The sequence below is a fragment of the Typopeltis vanoorti genome, chromosome 14, assembly GCF_054136105.1.
Source record: "Typopeltis vanoorti isolate ZY-2024b chromosome 14, IOZ_Tvanoo_1.0, whole genome shotgun sequence".
Classification (NCBI taxonomy): Eukaryota; Metazoa; Arthropoda; class Arachnida; order Uropygi; family Thelyphonidae; genus Typopeltis; species Typopeltis vanoorti.
The window spans coordinates 33,643,479-33,663,060 of NC_143562.1; the positions used below are offsets into that span (position 1 = coordinate 33,643,479).

General features: G+C 35.7%; 1 protein-coding gene across 4 annotated transcripts in view; it reads right to left on the minus strand.

The window, feature by feature from the left end:
- MICU1 (Mitochondrial calcium uptake 1) overlaps positions 1-19,582 on the minus strand; it is a 308,863-nt gene that overhangs the window by 162,457 nt on the left and 126,824 nt on the right. For all 4 annotated transcript variants that reach the window (XM_090403891.1, XM_090403889.1, XM_090403890.1 and 1 more), the window contains 2 exons: positions 18,065-18,321; positions 4,191-4,374 (listed from right to left, as the gene is read on the minus strand). In XM_090403891.1, coding sequence (XP_090260017.1) covers positions 4,191-4,374; positions 18,065-18,312 — 432 coding nt within the window. In that variant the 5' untranslated portion in view covers positions 18,313-18,321. The remainder of the gene's footprint in view (positions 1-4,190; positions 4,375-18,064; positions 18,322-19,582) is intronic.

The following is a 19,582-nucleotide window of genomic DNA, read 5'->3' on the forward strand; positions in this document are numbered from 1 at the left end:
AACCTGTATATCTGGGGTGGTTTTGACATTATAAGATTTCAGCTTTTTGGTAATTTCATATTGCATGCACCCTCTATCCATCCAATATCCAACACACATAATCACAGTAAAGCCATTTACATCCGAAATGTTAAGGGTAAATCAGAAAAAAAATAGCCAAAGTTCTCTACAAATATGATCTCCATGCCACTTTCAAACCTTTCATTCAGCTAGCTACGTTCATATGTTCTTCTAAAGATCAAATGTATTTTCTTGACATGCTGGAGTGTATAAAGTTCCTTGTGAATGCAGTTTGACCTACTTTGGACAGACTGGAAGGTGTTTCTTGAAGGGATCAAACAAATGGAAATCTGAAGGCACCAAGTCTGGGCTGTAGGAGGTATGTGGCAGTTTTCCAACAATTTCAGCACAACCACTCATAAGTGGTGTGCGCAGTGTGTGGAGTAGGGTTGTCATGAACCAAAATCATGCCATTTGTCAGGCGTCCTGGTTGTTTGTGTCGAATGTTGGCTTTCAATTTGTCTAACATTGCACAGTAAAGCTTGCCATTGATTGTTCCTTCCTTCAGTAGCAGTCCACCAACAGAAAACCTTGGTGTTTCTAGAACACTGTGGCCATGACCTTTCGGACAGTGGAAACAGTTTTGAATTTTTTGTCAAAAGGAGATTGTGAATGTTTCTAGGTCAGAGTCTTGTTTGCTCTCTGGAGTAGTGAATCCATCTCCTGTGACTAAGCGAGTGAGAAAATCCTTGCCTTTTTCACTGTATCACAACAGAATCTCCAGACACATCCTCATGCATGTTGCCTTGAGCTCCTCTGAAAATTTTCGGGGCACCCAGTAGGGGCATATCTTTCAAAATCCAAGGATATTATGAACAATTTCATAAACAGTGAACTTACTCAAGTTCACCAATTGTGCAATTTCATGCAGTTTCACTCGTCAGTCTTCAAGAACGATACCCTTGATGTGCGAAATGTTGTCTTCTGCCTTACTTGATGACTTGCTTGCCTGCTTGATGTCAATCTTCAATGTCACCATAGTCTGCTTTAAATTCATTGCACCAAAAGCACACCTGCTTCTTTGACATCACCTTTTTTGCCAGGCACAGCAGAGAGTTCAGGGTAAATGTCACTTGGTGAAGCTCCTTTTGCACACAAAAAAAATTAATAACTTATGGACACCTGTTTTGGACCAAACTCACATGGTAGCCACCATCTTGCAACAGGAATTAGCTGTGAGGTGACAGTAGCACCAAACTGCAATGGAGGTCTTAACGAACATTACTATCAGGTCTATCTGTGCATCGTGTTTTATCTTATTCCCTTTCACCATTAGTAAGAGAAAAAAACTGTGTTACCTTACTTTTCAGAAACCCCTCATTCCTAAAAAAATGACATAATGCAGAAAACAGAGCACCTATGAAAAAGGAACTGGAGGGAGTCTGCAAGAGGTGACCTTCCCCTCTTAGACTCCCTCCAGTCACTTTCTCATAGATGCTCTGTTTTCTGCATTATGTCTTTGGTGGATTGTTCACTTCTGTATAGAATCAAGAACCCTGTGGTTTTGGGTATAGTACATGAGAACAATATTCTAAAGTTGGTCAGATTTGGGATTTATAAAGTGTTAGGAGTTGAGCTGAGAGAAAACAGTGTTCTGAACAACAAAAAAAAAGGCTATCAAGTTTTTTAGATGCTGAGGAGGCTATGCATGTAATGTCAGAATAAGATAGATGTGAAAGTCAGCCCAAGAAGGGGGGAACTGATCGTGATCATCAGAACATTATCAAAAGAGGGAGTGAAGCAGGATTGTGTTTTGATAGCACTGAAAGTCAGTAGTTATCATCATTCCACTTGAGAATGATAAGGAGATCAGTATTTAAGATATGGAAGATCCATAGAGTATGGAGGATCTTGAAGCTTGAATCATCTGAATACTACAATATTTCTTAAATGAAGAAGAGGAATGGAAAGTACAATCATCAGCAAAACTATGAACAGGATATGGAGTGAGAGAGAGAGTCATTGATGTATAGGATGAAAAGCATGAGTGAGAGAAAAGAGCCCTGAGGTACTCCAGCATTGATTTTAAAAAAATTGATGAAAGGAAGCCATTCACCCTGACATTCAGTGAATGTCCACAGAGTAAACTAGAAATCCAATCACAAAGAACAGGAAGGAGGCCACAAGATGGTAGCTTATTAAGAGGACAACGATGCCAGACACAATCAAATGCTTTTGAAATATCAAGAGCAAACTATATGAGTTCCTCAAAATCTTCCCATGGCCTATGTCTAAAGGTGGTTAAGGTTAGCAAGGAAGTTTGGTGTAGAACAGGAATGGTGGAATCCATTTTGATCACTAATTAACTCCAGACAGCAAAGCAGCTGGTTGTTCATAATCTTTTCCATCACGTTCAAAAAGTACAGAGATAAGGACAATGGGATGATAGTCTGATGGCTGATATTTATCTCCCTTTTTAGGGACAAGCTGGATGAAGGCCTACTTCCATGTTGTTAAGTAGATGACAGATGAGAATGACCTTTTATATAGGCAATACAGGATAAGTATTAATTCGAGCATAACTGAAGAATAACATCTGGAATAGGAGATGTGATTATCAAAACTAATGAGGATTTTTTTTTGACATCCTTTTAACCAAAGATCAGCATATGCAAGCTGTGAGAATCTGTAGGAAAATACAGATTTGCCTTGGTTATCTATGCAGGAGTTGAAGAGAAAAGACTGATGCCAAAAGGTAATGATTGTATTGATACTCAGGATGTTAGTGAAATGGACGTGGCAGTACTTTTTAAAGAATGAAATTTTAGTCTTATTCTGGGGTATATTTCTGTTATATTTTTGTATTTAGTTGTACTTTTTATATCTTTGTGACTTTTATTGCTTTTTTGTGGGAGATTTTTTTTTTTCTGCAGTGACACTAATATCTGTTTGGTTATCTTTCAGTTAATGAAGGAAACGTACAATGCAGAGGCATGCAGCAAAGGTGAGGGAATTGTACTCTAATCCAAGTGTGTATGCTGCTATATGCAGACTCTCTCCATTGCAGAGTAAACCATAACAGGATTATTTGTCAGCTGATTGAGAAGCCTCCAGACATTACCATCGAGTTGGTCCAATGTATTATCTAGTGGCTGGCCTGTGAAAACAACTTAGCTGCTGTACCCTCAAATGGAAGAAGTGGTGGCTCCCTAATTTAGAACAATGTGTTAAGCTCATCAAGTAAGGTCACCAACTGCAATGAATGTCAGAAGAAATGGGGAGTAGAAAGTAGAAACTGAGAACCCTACTCTGAAGACAAAATATAGCAGTAGCCATGAGCCAAGTCATACTTCCAATAAACAGAGTAGCATGTTTCACAGGGTGATGAACGTCAATACACCAATCTGTTATATAGCAATCCATCAAATACCTTTGTACAAAAATATCACTATATATGAGTCTTCCTTATTCAACCCATTCATCATAAAATGCAAGTAGATCTATCCTCACAAACTCATACTGACATTGAGAATTCTATGTTCATTGACCCAAACTTGTATTCTATTTCTAGCCAATGTTTCCAATACATTAATTACAGTGGCAGATATACTCTGGTCTATAATTGGAAACATTCTATCCTAGTACCATTCTTGTGCAGTCTTGGTTTCCACTCCTTAGTCACACTAAGACTAAACAACCAGGTCAGATATAGTCAACTCTTTTGCACATTCCCTAAAAATATGTGGTTATGTCATCCATTCTCACAACTTTATTAATAGCTGACTCTACTCAACACTTCATACATCTGATACTTTCATTTATAGTCCCTTGAGAATTTGTCTTGCTCCCTTCTAGACATTGCACAGCAGCATCATTCACATACCAATATGATATATACTGATAAAGTGTATATTCCTCAATGGGATTAATTACAATTAATTTTGTCTAATTTTCTGTATATATGTGCTTGTAAATTCCCAATAAACATTTCACAGAATAAATATTTAGTGCATAGTAGGTCTCATCAATTTTTTGAATAATTACAATTGGTTTCATAATCAATAATTAACTGGAGTAATTTCTATTCTGATGAGCATGAGGCTAGCAAGAATCAAAAAATTGTTTCTAAAATACTAATAAGAAGAAACTTGAAATTCCTCGTTCTAAGCAAATGTCAAAAGATAACTTACTTTTCTGTCTCTAAAGCCAGGCTGATCTTTCTTTTTTCTCTTACTTTTGCCTTCTTTTTGAGTTTCCAATTCACTGGGTTCTTTAATTTCATTTTTATCATTTTCAGATACACTTGCATCTGCATCTACTCTAAAATATTTCTTCACATGTTCTACAACATGAAGATTGAACTTCTCACTTATCCTAAAGAAAATAAAAAAATTTATTGTATTAAAAAAGAATATAAAAAAACTCAGATTTTTTCAATAATAATTTCTTAAATAAGGAATTCCTTACTTATATAGGACTCTTCTATTGAAAAGCTGCTATAGCATAATTAACAGCCACAATGTCCTTGGACTGAAAAGCATTGAATCCGATCCAGAACACCAAGAACTTTTATATGGGCTTTTCATATGAAGGGATTAGCTGATTTCCTAAAGTGGCAGAGTTTTTCTATTAGAAACTTAACGGTTTTTTCCTGCAAAACAGAAAAGCCAACCAGAGAACACAGCAGATTATACAGAGAGCAATAACAGTTCCACCATGGTATTATGTGAAGCCAAGTTACTAGGCCACAAGAAGGTGTGATTGTTGTTTGGAATTATGGCAACTAGGGCTATTATGAGACCAACATATTATGTCTGTAAATTCTTCTAGCTGATTTACCTGTTTGATAGGATGAAACACTCATGTTTTCAGGAAGTAAAATTGTACCAATTCCACAAGACCAATTAAGCATGACAGGCCACTGACTTTAACATCTACACTCCAGATAAAATCCCCCAAAAAATAAAAAATATTTTCCATTAATTTAATCTATTAGTAATCTAATCTGCACCTTTTTGTAATGTCACCCCCCCCTTGTGACTTATGAAACACTTTTGACACCTGCAGCATATTAATGCCATGAGAGATCAAAAGTTATATAAGCTGAGAGCCTTGCTGTTGTAACTAAATGTGTTTGTTTGATGCTACCTCAGGCTACTATTTAGAAAGGTGATAGTGTCATATACAGAGCAATATAAATCATCCATTACTTTTTTATTTTTTTAAATAATCTGAATAAACCTAATAAATTTCCAAAGCCAGAAAGAGTTATATAATGCCAGAGTAAGATACAAATCCATAGAATGCTGCAGCAAATCAAAGACTTGATCTACTCTGTTAAGATGTCTTTATCCATCTGCATAACACTAAATTAGTTCCATTTGAAAATCCAAAGATGTATGAAAACATCCAGCTTTTTATTTTAAATGCAAAGAGAACTAAAAAAAAAAGATATTAGTTCTGGAGCCTAGTATCAGGGGGCAAGAATAAAAGCACAGTTGTTTCTCACTATTGAGAAAACTTGTAGGGACCACGAATAGTTTGTTATAGTGGATACCTTGCTATAGTGAACTTCCTTTAGAACAGCATTGTGCTTATGGAGCTTTGGTTAGGGTTTTCAATAGATCATGATCAGTGAGTTTGTGATAATGGTGCTTACTATAGTTAGAGTCGACTGTAGTTGTCATGGTACACAATATATGGATAAATGTTGTACAAGCTGAAAAATTAAATGAATAATTTGGAATTCAGGTTTTATATAACAAGATTTTGGAGGATTAAATTATCAGTTAACAGAAAACTATATATATTAAAAAACTCTAATTACATGTTTCAATATTCTGTTCTTGCTACAAAAATATTATTCAAGAAATTGCTACATGGATGAAAAAGAGCAGTAATACGTAACCTGAATGACATCTGGCCTGCATATAGGGAAAAGAGAATTTAAGCTCTAATCAACAAGGTCCCAATAATTAGCAAAAACTATCTATATGATAACTAGAGAATGAATAAATTTAAGATACAATGTGATAGATATGTTGTTGTTAGTTAAATGAGATCTGTCATGAGTTCGATACCATAGTCTAACAATAAAAACTTTCTGAAACAGTAGCATGCTCAGGATTTAATCTTGGGGGGGGGATTGAGTTGAGTAGACGATTTGAGAATACATACTACGCATCGCATACAACCTATGACTGAGCATCTGCAATGATTGCTAATTCATAAGTAGTATAGAAATAGAACACACGACGACACAACATAAATAAAAAAAATGAATTTTAATCAGGAAAAGATTTCTGGAAATTTTTCTAGTGTTTTTTCCCTTTTTCTTTTGGGGGAGCCAAGGGCTCCCCTTGACCTCCCCTCTGGGTGTACTACTGTTCTGAAATATACTATAATGGAAGGAAATGTACAAAGCACCTTCCAGAACTTAACTTACTGATTGTTGCTGTCGCCTTCAGAATAGTCGAGGAATTTATACAGAGTCCAGTGTTTTTCTATCACTGATAATTTTCCTTTAAGATTACATTTAGTATTGTCTCTGCAGCAACTTCAAATCTCATAATTTTAAAATCTGTCAACTTTCATCTTGTGTTGAATGCACTGGTTCTCGTCTGATCACTGAAGCTAAGCAATGCTGAGCTTAGTACTTTGAAGGGTGACCACCTAAGAGCACTGAGTATACCATTGGTGTGATTTAATTTTGATACACAGTAGTATACTTAGACTTGCAAAGACTTTTGATAGATTACTACATGATAAGTTGATAGTCATACTAGAGTGGATGGGATTGGATATTAGACTAATGCATTGGATTGGAGATTGGCTGTCTAATAGGTATCAACAAGTTATGTATGGGAGGAAGCAATATCCCAGATGAGTAAAGTCACTAGTGGTGTGCCTCAGTGGTCTGTTTAACCTGTATGTTAATGATATTGGGGAAGATTTGAATGGGGGATATAGGATATACAGTTGTTTGCAGAAGATGCAAAGTTAAGATGAACTATGAGGAGTAGAGCAGATATAAAAAGGATCTGTATTCTAACTGCTGACTAACAGCTCAAATATAGACTATGTAATACAGCTCAATATAATGTCCCATTTACACAGTATAGTAAGTTTTGTAGATCTGGAAAGGCATATGAAAAGTGCCAAAAGAAAAGTTACTCAAAACATACTATACTGTGTAAATGGGACATTATATTAAGATGTATTACATAGTCTATATTTGAGCTGTTAGTCAGCAGTTAGAATTTAGGGAGGTACAGGAAGATGGTTTCATTTAAAATTAGGTGATATGAGTCTGTACAGTGCTGTCCAAAGCACTGTACAGAAAAACCTGAGTTTCTGGGTGAAAAAATCCTATACCCCCACGAGACCAGTTAACTCACCTTTAGTTGAAAGAGACCAGATAAGGGTTCCTCACGTCAGGAAGATAGGAATCAAACCCAGATCTTTCTAACCAAAAGGGCTTCATCTATACTGATTGAGCTATAGAGGCTCTATGACAGTGTTTCTCAAACTTCAGATATCCTCATATCCCTTCATAAATTTTCATTATTAGCAAGTACCCCCTTATCAAAATAATAATAAAGTATATTTCATTGTAAATGTCTATTTTATTTGAATTTGTATGTTCATGTAAACAAAAAATATCATTTAATTTTAATAGAACAAAATCTGTAATAGCTTCCTCTTCATTTCCTGTCCATGAAAATCCACATTTCGCAATTCATATCATACATATGAAGGTTTTTCATCTTCTTCATAGTTGGTTCTCTAGAGATGTAAGACAACACACCCTTATCAATTTCATTTGATCCAGATACAATATCAATGCTTTCTTGTTGCTTATAGCTACTTGTATTTGCTATATCGCTCTCTTCTGTGCATTTTATAAATTCAGTCTTTAACCAATGATCCATACTTAAGAATTTGAAAGCTAAAAATATTTCCGAATTTATTCAAATATAACTCGCACTTTTTTCCAAAAATTAAAGCTAAAAAATCGTGGTGCGAGATATATGTGGGGATTTTAGGAAACTAAAGTTTTCAGAAAAAAAACTGAAAATGGTGTGACTTACCAAGAAGCTCCTATTTACTATCACTACTTTTGTCATTGAGAACAGTTTCCTTGTGTGCAGTGTCAAAGTCATCTACCCAAATAGCTTCATCTTCTTTCCCATTATTTCAAGCAAAAATTACCAGTAATTTACAAGACTTGCAATACGTAATGAACAATGACTAATGAGAAGTAAAAGCAGAGCACAAAATTCAATCGAATTCCATAATATCTGAAACACATTCACTATATATTTCTTAGTTTTAACACATTCATGATGCAGTGGTGTCAAGCAAAACCATATGTTGCACCAGCAACATATGGTTTTGCTTGAGTCTATACAGCACTTTCTGTTGGAGGGGATGTGATTCATTAGTTAGTGCCATTTTTATCTTAGTTGCCTCTAATTTCACTATCTGTTGAGAAATATATTGCACAGAATGCAAATGTCTCTGTACCTTATTCAGTGATACAATAAAACTATTTGTTTTACTTGCATCTTCAATATAGTGATGCTGTTGGGGAGGGTGTTTTGTTTACGGAGGGAGCGAGTTACTATCGCCAGGAAGCGAACGTTGTGGTGACAGTAACTTGCAATTTGAGTAGGATAATTCATACATAATATATAATTTATTGAGAAATATATACGTTTAAAATAATTCTTTTTTTCTTAATAATGATTCCATGCATTAGTATTGCATAGCCGAAAATTGCCACATACCCCTTGAAGACCTTTTGCATACAGGGGGGGGTATATACCACACTTTGAGAAACACTACTCAATGATGTATTAAGTTAAGTGATACAAGATTTTTGAATTCAAATTATTTCAATTACTGGTTTCTTAAGGGAAGAAGACTTCCACATAGCCTTTTAAGAAAATGTTAAAAATTGACTGAGGCTTCCACCTTAATGTCCAATCCTCACCGTCTTTATAATGAACGAATAAAGATGAGCTGCCAATTTGGGACTTAGCCACCCAAATTGTATTTGGTATTGGCTTAAAGCAAAACAAAATAATGGAACAATGTGATGAAATTTCATGCAAGCAGGCACTGCCTTATTAAAACACCTGCTGTTTCATCAGCGACCAATGTAATAGTTGTACAATGTTTTGTATTTTAATAATAAATGCTAAAGCAATTTATGTGAAATCATCAGCTTCTATATATATTCTAGTCATGAATATACTTCATGCACAAACTATGTTGGCTTACACTTGGATAAAGGATTAAACAAGAACATAATGTCTTAGCAAGTTTAATTAATTTAATGAGCCCTTAATAAAGGTCAAAACTGGCAAGGAGTCACCTGTGACCCTTCCCATAATTTGAAGAGACTAGTTCTAAGAGAAAATGATAATAAAGTTCAACTTTGACATGCAGGAGGTTATGCATTTGAGATTGAGGACACTGAAGGCAGAGCATTAGATTAATGGGAATTTGTGGCAAGTAGTCAGTGTGAGGACTGGAAGGAGGGGGTGGGGACATAGTGCTCATGTCGTTAACCCATTACACTAAATAAATGCAATACTGAAAGTAACACTAACTTGTAGGAATAACAAAGCTATCATTCCACTTTACAAGCTTTGATAAAAGCATATCTGCACTTGCATGGATATGGTAACTTGGATTCCATGGAGATAGGGAAAATAGCTGAAAACATTCAATGGAAGGTAAGGTTAATATCAAGCTTAAAAAATTGTACATATAAGGACAGATGAAGAGAATGTGATTTTCAAAGTTTGAGAAATGGATAGAAGAGAGGGGGATATGATAGAAACCTACAAGTTGGTAAGGGAGAGCTTACAGTATAGATATGCATGAGACTTTTCAACTTATGGCTGGTGTGTGTATGGTGATGGTGGAGATGAGAGTGCAAGCTTGTTCCTGGAAGTTAACTAAAGGTACAATTAGGATGCATGTAAGATCTTCTTCTTATGGCATGTGGTTAGCATGCATGGAATGGACTTGGTGTTGCATCTTTGGTGTTTATGGAGAGATATGACAGGTATTCAGGTACTATGTGATTAGGAAGGGATCTTCATTGATGAGTTCCTGGAGGAGTATGAATAACAACAAAGATAATATTATCTACATTTGTCACTTTTAACAGACCTTAAAAAACCGGTACAAACAGTTTGGAAGTGTCTCACTGCTATTATTTTACAGTAAAGCTAAACATACACAAAGATAAGCATAAATATAAACAGTTAAAATAGCCCACTTTTGCCTAAAGACAAATTTCAGCTCAGTTAGCAAACATGCATGAGGCTGTCATGTCACATTGCAACAACTCCAAGCAAATGATTTTGGACATTTGCTTTGAGTGTTATGCATCTCAGTTGAGACTGTATACATTTCTGGCATAATGCCTCGGAATGTCAGCTTAAGTCTGTAATGAAAGGTTGATTGTAACATGTTAATTTATTAAATCAGTGTTGTTATATTCTATTGTGTAAGTGGTATATTGTAGAAGCTATACAGTATGATGTCTCTACATAGTCATAAAAGTTTGTACCAGATTATGATGAGAACAGATACTTCTTATGAAAGCAGTAATAGTTGTGCTGAGAAAATGGGAGAAGAGAAAGTTCAACATATTAAAAAATGCAAGGGTACCTGCATTACTTGCCAGGCCTGTTAGCAAATACAAAAAAGCATCAAACATAAAAGCATGACTTGTCCAAAAACTATTGTCATCAGTGAGATGTCCCTAATACAAATGATGAGTATGTTATTTTTGACCACACAATATTAATTAAATAAGATAACTGAAATTGGGTTTTATTGGTCGAAAGTAGATACAACTAGTAACCTACCAGTTTTGCCATGTTAACTAGTGGCTTCTTCTGGGTTTGATGAACATACAATTATAAACTGAAAACAACAAGCTGTGATTATGAATCAATACAAACTGAAAAAATTATACCGAATGCACAGGAACCGTTATACAATATAAATACGTGAAGCGTGGATGCTTACTTATGGACCTGTTTAGACAATATGATAAATGATACATACAATAGGACTTACCTAATAGCAAAAACAGACACATCAAAAAATTTAACGCTTTATATGAGAAGAGTTTTAATTAGAGAGCTACCCTTCCTGATAATAAGGTTGTTTTCAACTTCTCAGATCAACTGAAGTGAGCATCCCAAAAAAAGGTTTCAATTTTGCAGTCACACAAGAGCACATACCTAAAATAGATATTATGTGTGATGTAGAAAAGGCCCTTCACTTTTTACCTGAACCTGGTGCAAATGATATTAGGTTAAAGACAGCAATTCTTTTCTCGTCTTCTTGTCCTCCTAAAAAGAACATTAGCTCCTTAGAAAAAACAGTGCAGTCTAATTTAAAGAAGAATAAACATATCATAATACTTAAATAATGGTAGAATATAAGATAACGAATACAAGATAAGTTCGAATATAAGATAACGGTAGAATTGCCTTTGTCAGTAGCAAAGGATGACAAAGGCAATTCTACTATTATCTTAAATACGAGAGATTATGTGTCAAAAATCTCAATTTTACTTTCCGACATACACTTACTGTAATTAGATTCTGATCCCACTTGGACAAACCATGTAGAAATCAACAACCTTCTACATGGCCCACGGATCTTAGGAAGAAACTTAAATCCATGTATCTGTTAACTCCATGTTTATATGGATCGCCAAAAGTACACAAGACCGATATTTCTCTTCAACCAATTGTGGATGGGATCAACTCACCAACTTATTTGTTATCTAAACATCTCACACATCTACTAAAAGTGCACATTAGACACAGAGACGCATATATCAAAACTACGCAACACTTTGTAGAAAAGCTAAGGAAAATCTCCATCTCAAAGAATAGACATTCTAGTTATTTTAGATGCTGTGTCTTTATTTACAAATGTCCTGGTGAATGAAGTTATGGCTCTCAAGACATCTCCCAACTCTATAAACATTGTCTCAACTCAATTTTTTTCTGATGGAATGTAAAAATCCACAAAGAACTTCAGGTCTTGTGATGGGAAGCCCTCTATCTCCTCCCTGTGTAGACTTATTCGTGGAAAAGCTTGAAAATGGCATCTTATTACATACAAATCCTAAACCGTCAATTTGGTGGAGATATGTTGATAACATATTCATAATATGGAAACACAGTGTAGCAGAATTATGTGATTTTCTAGCATTCATAAACTTGCTTCACTATAAAATCAAGTTCATCTTAGAACTTGAGAATGAAGGAAAATTACCTTTTCTGGATATTTTAATTATGAAACAAGCAAACGGAAACATTTTTCTCAATGTATACCATAAGACAACCCATAGAGTCTTTACCTGCATTTCTCCTCATTACATCATATTTCACAGAAATTGAGCATTATATATACAGTATGCTGACGAACAGAGCATTCTATATTGAAAGTTTATTTTCCACTTGGTTAGAGTATAATAAATTTAGTTTAATCCTTTATCCAAGTGTGAGCAAACAAAGTTTGCGCCTGAAAGTATCTTCAGGACTGGGTTAAGGTGGTACACACCAGGGCAACTCGTTGCAAAGGTGGAGCAAGCTACCAACACTCCTATCTTAGTATCTCCTATAATGCAAAACACATCTCCTTGCGGATATGTCTAATGTTATGCATTAAGGGAAGGGCCACTACCCAGACCGGTTTCGACCTTTATTGAGGTCTCTTCACCTTTATTGAGGTCTCTACCACCTTAACCCAGTCCTGAAGATACTTTCAGGCGCAAACTTTGTTTGCTCACACTTGGATAAAGGATTAAACTAAATTTATTAGAGCATTCTATATTATAAAAGATGAAAGAATATTAACAGAAGAATTAGATTATATTAACCAGCAATGGATATCCTAAAAAAAATAACAAAAAGAATACTATTCTTCAATCCCTCTCCACAGCAAATCCATGACAATCATTACAGGACTTCAATTTCCATTCCTTTTGCTGGCATACCACGCACAAAAAAATTGCCAATCTCCTAAGGTCTCACGACATTAGAGTAGCCTTCAAACTGATTATGACAGTACGGAATATGTTATGCTCACCTAAAAACCACGACACTTTCAATAAACACCCTGGAGTTTACAAAATCCCATGTTCCTGTGGCCTTAATTACATCGAACAAACTTCAAGAAGAGTCTAGAAATAAGACAAAAAGAACACATTGGAGATGTAAACAACAGCAGAAAGGACAGTTCAGGATTGGCATTCCATTTTTCCAACACTCATCACAACAATGAATGGGATAGAATTTCCATGCCATACATAGAAGATGACTACAGCTCCTGCAACATAAAAGAAGCTACAGTGGTAATCTGCTCACAAGGTACCTGAACAGAAACCAAGAGATGATCTTATGTGACATTTGGAAATCACTTATAAGATTGCTCCACACATCAGAGTTTAATTTCGCAGCTAACTATAGGGTGCACCTGCTGAACAATGACTGACCATGTTCCACGTATTTATACTGTGTAACGGTTCCTATGCATTCGGTATAATTTTTTCAATTTGTATTGATTCATAATCACAGTTGTTGTTTCAAGTTTATAATTGTATGTTCATCAAACCCAGAAGAAGCCACTAGTTAATGTGGCAAAACTATTAGGTTATATGTCATATCTAATTCCGACCAATAAACCTAATTTCAGTTATCTTATTTAACAAAGATACAAATCTTTGTATCAGGAAATCTTTGTAAAGGTTCTACTATAATCTTTACAAAGATAAATGTCTTTTCTGATTATAGTATAATCAGAAAAGACAGAAGGAATATGGAGAAAGAGGGAGGAAGGAGATAAGCAGTTATAAACAATAACAGTGCCAGGAGTGAATTCTTGCTTACTAGTTAGAATAACATTACTCTCTCTGCAGAGGATGAAGTCAACTATCTAGTTCTGAAGAAGAATGACTGTGATACTAAATCTAAATTTTTCACTCCAATCTGACACAAAACAAGCCTGAAGATATCTGCTGTACATTTTCAAAAGATACCAAATTGGATGTAAGTACTCTTCTCTTGTGTGCAGTACCTTCATGATAATGTCATATAACTAACTTGATTTCATTTATTTTGTACTTCTTGATACTAATTATGGCTTATGCTTGAACAGCATAAGCCATAATTTGTATTCTCAACTTGGCAAGCAATGTGTAACTTTCAGATAAAGCAGTTACAATCAGCATGAGTTCAAGAACAATGAGAAACTAATCATATCTCATCAAATAGCCGATATCTATATGATGAAAATAGAAATATAAGCAGTAGACATTACAATAACAACTAAAAAATTTACATTAAGTAAATTTCTGATTTTACTGAAACAATACAATATATCAATTTATTAAGGGACATGTTCCAAAAGTTCCATGCATGCATGCAGAATAACTTTTACCAAAACTTACTTTTCTACATTGAAACTGAAACAAAACTTCTGATTTGACTTGATAAAAGAGAGTATTTCTGAATGGACTTCATTATTATTATTATTTATTATCAACATTTGACCCCCATGGAATCAGAGACTCATTGTGGGAGGTCCTCATTATTGCATACAATGCTCATCCAACCGTGTCTTAAATTGATTCAATATATCCACATCCACAACACATTCGGGCAATGCATTCCACTCACCAACCACCCTCCATGCAAAGAACCTGCTTCTCACTCCTTTGCTCAAACTCTCCTTATACAGTTGCCAACAATGGCCTCTTGTTCTACTCCCCCTCTCCGATTCTATGAAAAATCTCTTGAAAATCTACCTGATAACAACCCCTGACCAGCTAATATGTCTCAATCATATCCCCCCCCCCTTCCTCCTATTCACAAGGCTCTGAAACTTACATTCTCTCAATCTGTCCTCTACTCCACATTCCAAAGACCACTGACTACCTTTGTGAATCTTCTCTGTACCCTTTCTAACATATCCTTGTCACCATGAAAACCTGGAGACCAAATCTGTGCACAATAATCCATATGAGGCCAGATCAAGGTCTCATATGGATTATACAATGGAATCATAACCTCTTCCTATTTCTGCATGTCAGGGTTCTCCGCATCATTGCCATTATTAGATGTGATGTCTTCCTCTACTTCTGTTCAAGTTTTCCACCAAGTGTATAGTTTGCATCCCATCGTTGCTTACCAAATCCCAACACCTTACACTTGGCAAGACTGAACTGATAGTCGAACTTACCTGCTCATTCATGCAATCTATTCAAGTCCTCTAGTAAGACATTAACATCAGCCTGACTGTGCATTGCTCTCCCCAGTTTTGCATCATCTACAAAGAGCTGGATATCACTAGTTAAACCCAACCCAATATCATTAACATACAAATTGAACAACAATGGCCCCAAAACTGACCCCTGCGGCACACCACTGGTGACCTTTCTCTTTTAAGATACTGCATCCCCATATACAACTTTCTGATACCTACCTGACAGCCAGTCGCTGATCCAACACAGAAGTTTGTTATCTAATCTCACATCTGTTTCAATTTATTTAAGAGCTTGTCATGCAGCAGTCTATCAAAAGCCTTTGCAAAATCCAAGTACACCACTGTATATGCATTTCCTCTGTCAAAGGTATTTGTCACCTTGTTATAGTACATAAGTTAGTGGAACATGATCCCCCCTTAACAAACCCATGCTGATAACCACAGAGAATACTGCTGTTATCAACCCATTTCTGTATCCTAATTCTCATCAATCTCTCCAGGACTTTCACCACAACTCCAGATATGCCCAGGGAATGGAAGGTAGGTAAGATAGTGCCATTGCATAAGGGTGGTAACAGACTGAAAGTGTCTAATTATAGGCCAGTTTGTGTGTCATCAATAGTTGTTAAGATCTTGAGAAAGTAGTGAAGGACCTATACAGCATTGGGCAGATGCGGGTAATGTTATCTGTGAGAGTCAACATGGATTTGTGAAAGGGTGCTCTTGTTTTAGCAATATGCTAGATTTTTATAATAAAGTTACAAGAACATTAGATGAGGAAAAGGGACATACTGCAATTTTCTTACACTTTAGCGAAGGCATTTGACAGGGTGCCACATGATAAGCTGATATTTAAGTTGCAGCACATGGGTCTGGATGTCAGATTGGTCAACTGGATTCAGGATTGGCTGTCTGATAGGTATCAAAGAGTTGTGTATGGTGGAGCAGTTTCAAGGAGACAGGGTTACAAGTGGGGTTCTACAGGGCTCAGTACTAGGACCTATATTGTTTAACCTTTATATCAATGACATTGCCAGTGGATTGCAAGGGGATATTCAGTTGTTTGCAGATGATGTGAAGCTGGGAAGGATTATTAGTAATAGTGCAGATGTGGTAGCCCTGCAAGAGAATTTGAATAAGCTAGACAGATGAGCAAATCAATGGGGGTGTCGGTTTAATGCAGCAAAATGTAAGGTCTTGAGGTTTGGGAAACATTGATGGGATGCTGCAAACTCTATGGGAGGAGTTATACTGGAGGAAGTAGGGGAGACAAGAGATCTGGGGTTGATGATTGATAGAAACCTGAAATTTAGGGGACAAATTGCAAAGGTGGTGAATGTAACACAGAGGATTGCTGCAATTATGAGAAGGACACTGACCTGCAGAGATAAAAGGGTTATCATTCCGTTGTATAAGTCTCTGATCAGACCACACTTAGACTATTATTCTCAGATTTGGTCCCCAGGATTTGAAGGGGATAAATTAACTGTGGAAAGGGTACAAAGATGGATGACAAAGATGGTTTCAGGACTGTACAATTTTGGTTATGAGGATCGGCTGAGGGAATGTGGACTGCAGAGTTTGGTGGATAGAAGAAGGAGAGGCGATATGATTGAGACTTTTAAACTGTTGAGAGGTGGTTACAGGGTTAACACTGAGGAGTTCTTTCGCTTGGTTGAACAGCAGGAAGGAGTGATGACAAGAGGCCATCCCTGGAAGTTACGAAAGGAAACCGTGAGCAAAAGGGTGAGGAGTGGTTTCTTTGCATGGAGGGTGGTTGAACCGTGAATTGCATTGCATGATAGAGTGGTGAGAGCGAGAACAGTCAATGAGTTTAAGGAGTGGTATGATAGACTGTGTTTCTTAGGGGGGGACCTCTCCTCGATGAGTCTTGACAGACTTTATGTTCTTAGGAAGGACCTCCCGTGATGAGTCTTTTGACTCCATAGAGGTCTGAATAATAATAATATACAGACCGGCCTATAATTTGAAGCTACAGCCTTATCACAGACATTATACAGTGGAACAATTTTACCCTCCTTCCACTTCCTTGGAAGCTGTGCTGTTGCAAAACTCTTATTAAACAGGCATGCCAATACTACTGCTACTTCCCTGGAACATTCCCTTAAGATGCATGGTGATATGTCATCAAATCCTATTGCCTTATTAACATCAAGGTTATTTATTTCCTCAAATACCTCCTACTCACTCACAATTAAGCTATCCTCGCCTATGTCTTCTACACTTAAGTTCCTCATGATTCCACCCTGATCAGGATGAAACACATTTATAAATTGATCACTGAATACCTCAACAATGTCTTCTGCAGCAGTTACCATTCTAACACTTTCATCCCTTAACTTCATCTTTCCATGATCATTCTTCCTTCTACTTGCCACATATCTAAAAAACTCTAGGGTTTTTCTTAGCCTGATTTCCCAATTTCTGCTCATGCTCTACTTTTGTTTTCCTTACTAACTGAGTCACTCTCCTGGCTTGTTCTTTATATTTTTCATGTGACTGATTACCATTATTCACCTTGTACTTCCTCCAAAGTACTTTCTTTTTCCAGATTTCATGCTTAAGCTCCACATTCATCCATTATACACCTACTTTATTTAGCCCTTTGGTCTTTGGGATACATTCGTACATTGATGCTGTTATGTATTATAAGTTAACAAATGAATTAGATTATTAAAGACCATAATGCAAATTTTAATTAATAAAAAATTAAAAAATTAAAAAAAAAACTTACAATTTCCAGTTAAGCAATGGTAGTAATAAACCAGCTGATAAAAATGTATAATAAAATTTGGTAAATCCAGGAAGAGAAGAAGGTTTTTTATGGCCAAAATTTTTGTAGTACTGTAAAGTCATTTCAGAGACATTCTTTGTTATTGGAATCAATTTTCTATATGCCCATTTTGGTTTACTTTCTGCTAGAATGTGAGCTCGATAAAAGCTCAAAATGACAGGGGATGATTTTGGATAAGTTCTTATCATAATGAGAAGCTGAAACAGAAATAATGTAAAATTGATATAAAAAATAAACATACTTGAAAGTTGTATATATATATATATATATATAAACCAGTTACAATCAGCATGAGTTCAAGAGCAAATAAAAAATTAATCATAAATCAAATCAAACTAATTACTAATCAAAATAGTTTTTACTACTCTTAAGAATGACACCAAAAACTCATCACAACAAGACAGTGTCTAAACCTCAAGTTGTTACTGCTGAAGAGAGTGTTTGTCCTGATGAACAAAAGAACTGCTGCAGTGATGATGATGATTTATCTGAGGATAAGTTGACATTAAAAATATCTCAATTAAAAGAAATTATTAGAAAATTGACCAGGAAATTGGAAAAGGTGGAAAAATGTTTGACTAAACTTACAAGATAAGAAAAAGGATCAGAATAAGAACAGGCAGGAAAGTACTGAACTTGGTAATCATAATAATAAAACATCAATGTAAGTCAGTTAAAATCTAAGAAAAAAGAGGCTATATGGTATGGTGACTCAATCTTAAAATTTGCGTTTGCTGAGGGAGTCACCACATCTAGATTCTCGGGAGGCAAAAATTAAAAATATGATAAACATAATTGAAAACTTAAAAAGAAAAGTAAAAGAGATGGTAGTTCTCATAGGTACTAATAATTTAAGTAGTGACAAATATAGTATGAGAGAAGATATGAAAGGTCTGTTGGAAGAAGCAAGAAAGAAATGTGTGAGAGAGTAAAAATTGTAGGACTGCTACCTAGATATGACAGTACTGAGTTAAGGAGGACAATGATAGCAAATGATTTCATGTGCAGGCTGTATAGAAGAAATGGATGCAGAGTTTTTAGACGTGTGGAGTCTGCTTGATGGCAAAAAAGATGTATAAGAGGGATGGCCTGCACTGGAATTCATTTGGCATCAGGAGCCTGGAGAAAGTACTTCTTGGTATGAGACCTAATGCAGAGAGTCAGGGAAACTAGATCATCAAGGGAGAAATGGGATAAATGTGTTTGAAATTCAGCTATGGTATGCAAATGTGATAAAGATATGTCTTCGAACATGTTATGTATGTGGCAAAGGAGTGGAAAAATATGCTTTGGGTTCGGACCTTTTAAGTATGTCTGAGGAGGGAAAAAAGAAAATTATAGAACAAGACCAAATAGATTTCATATCTAATTATAAGAATAGGCTAGGTAGTAATTTATTATGTCTATACACAAAAGCCAGGAGCATCAGAAACAAAGGGGTTGAGTTCGTTACTTTAC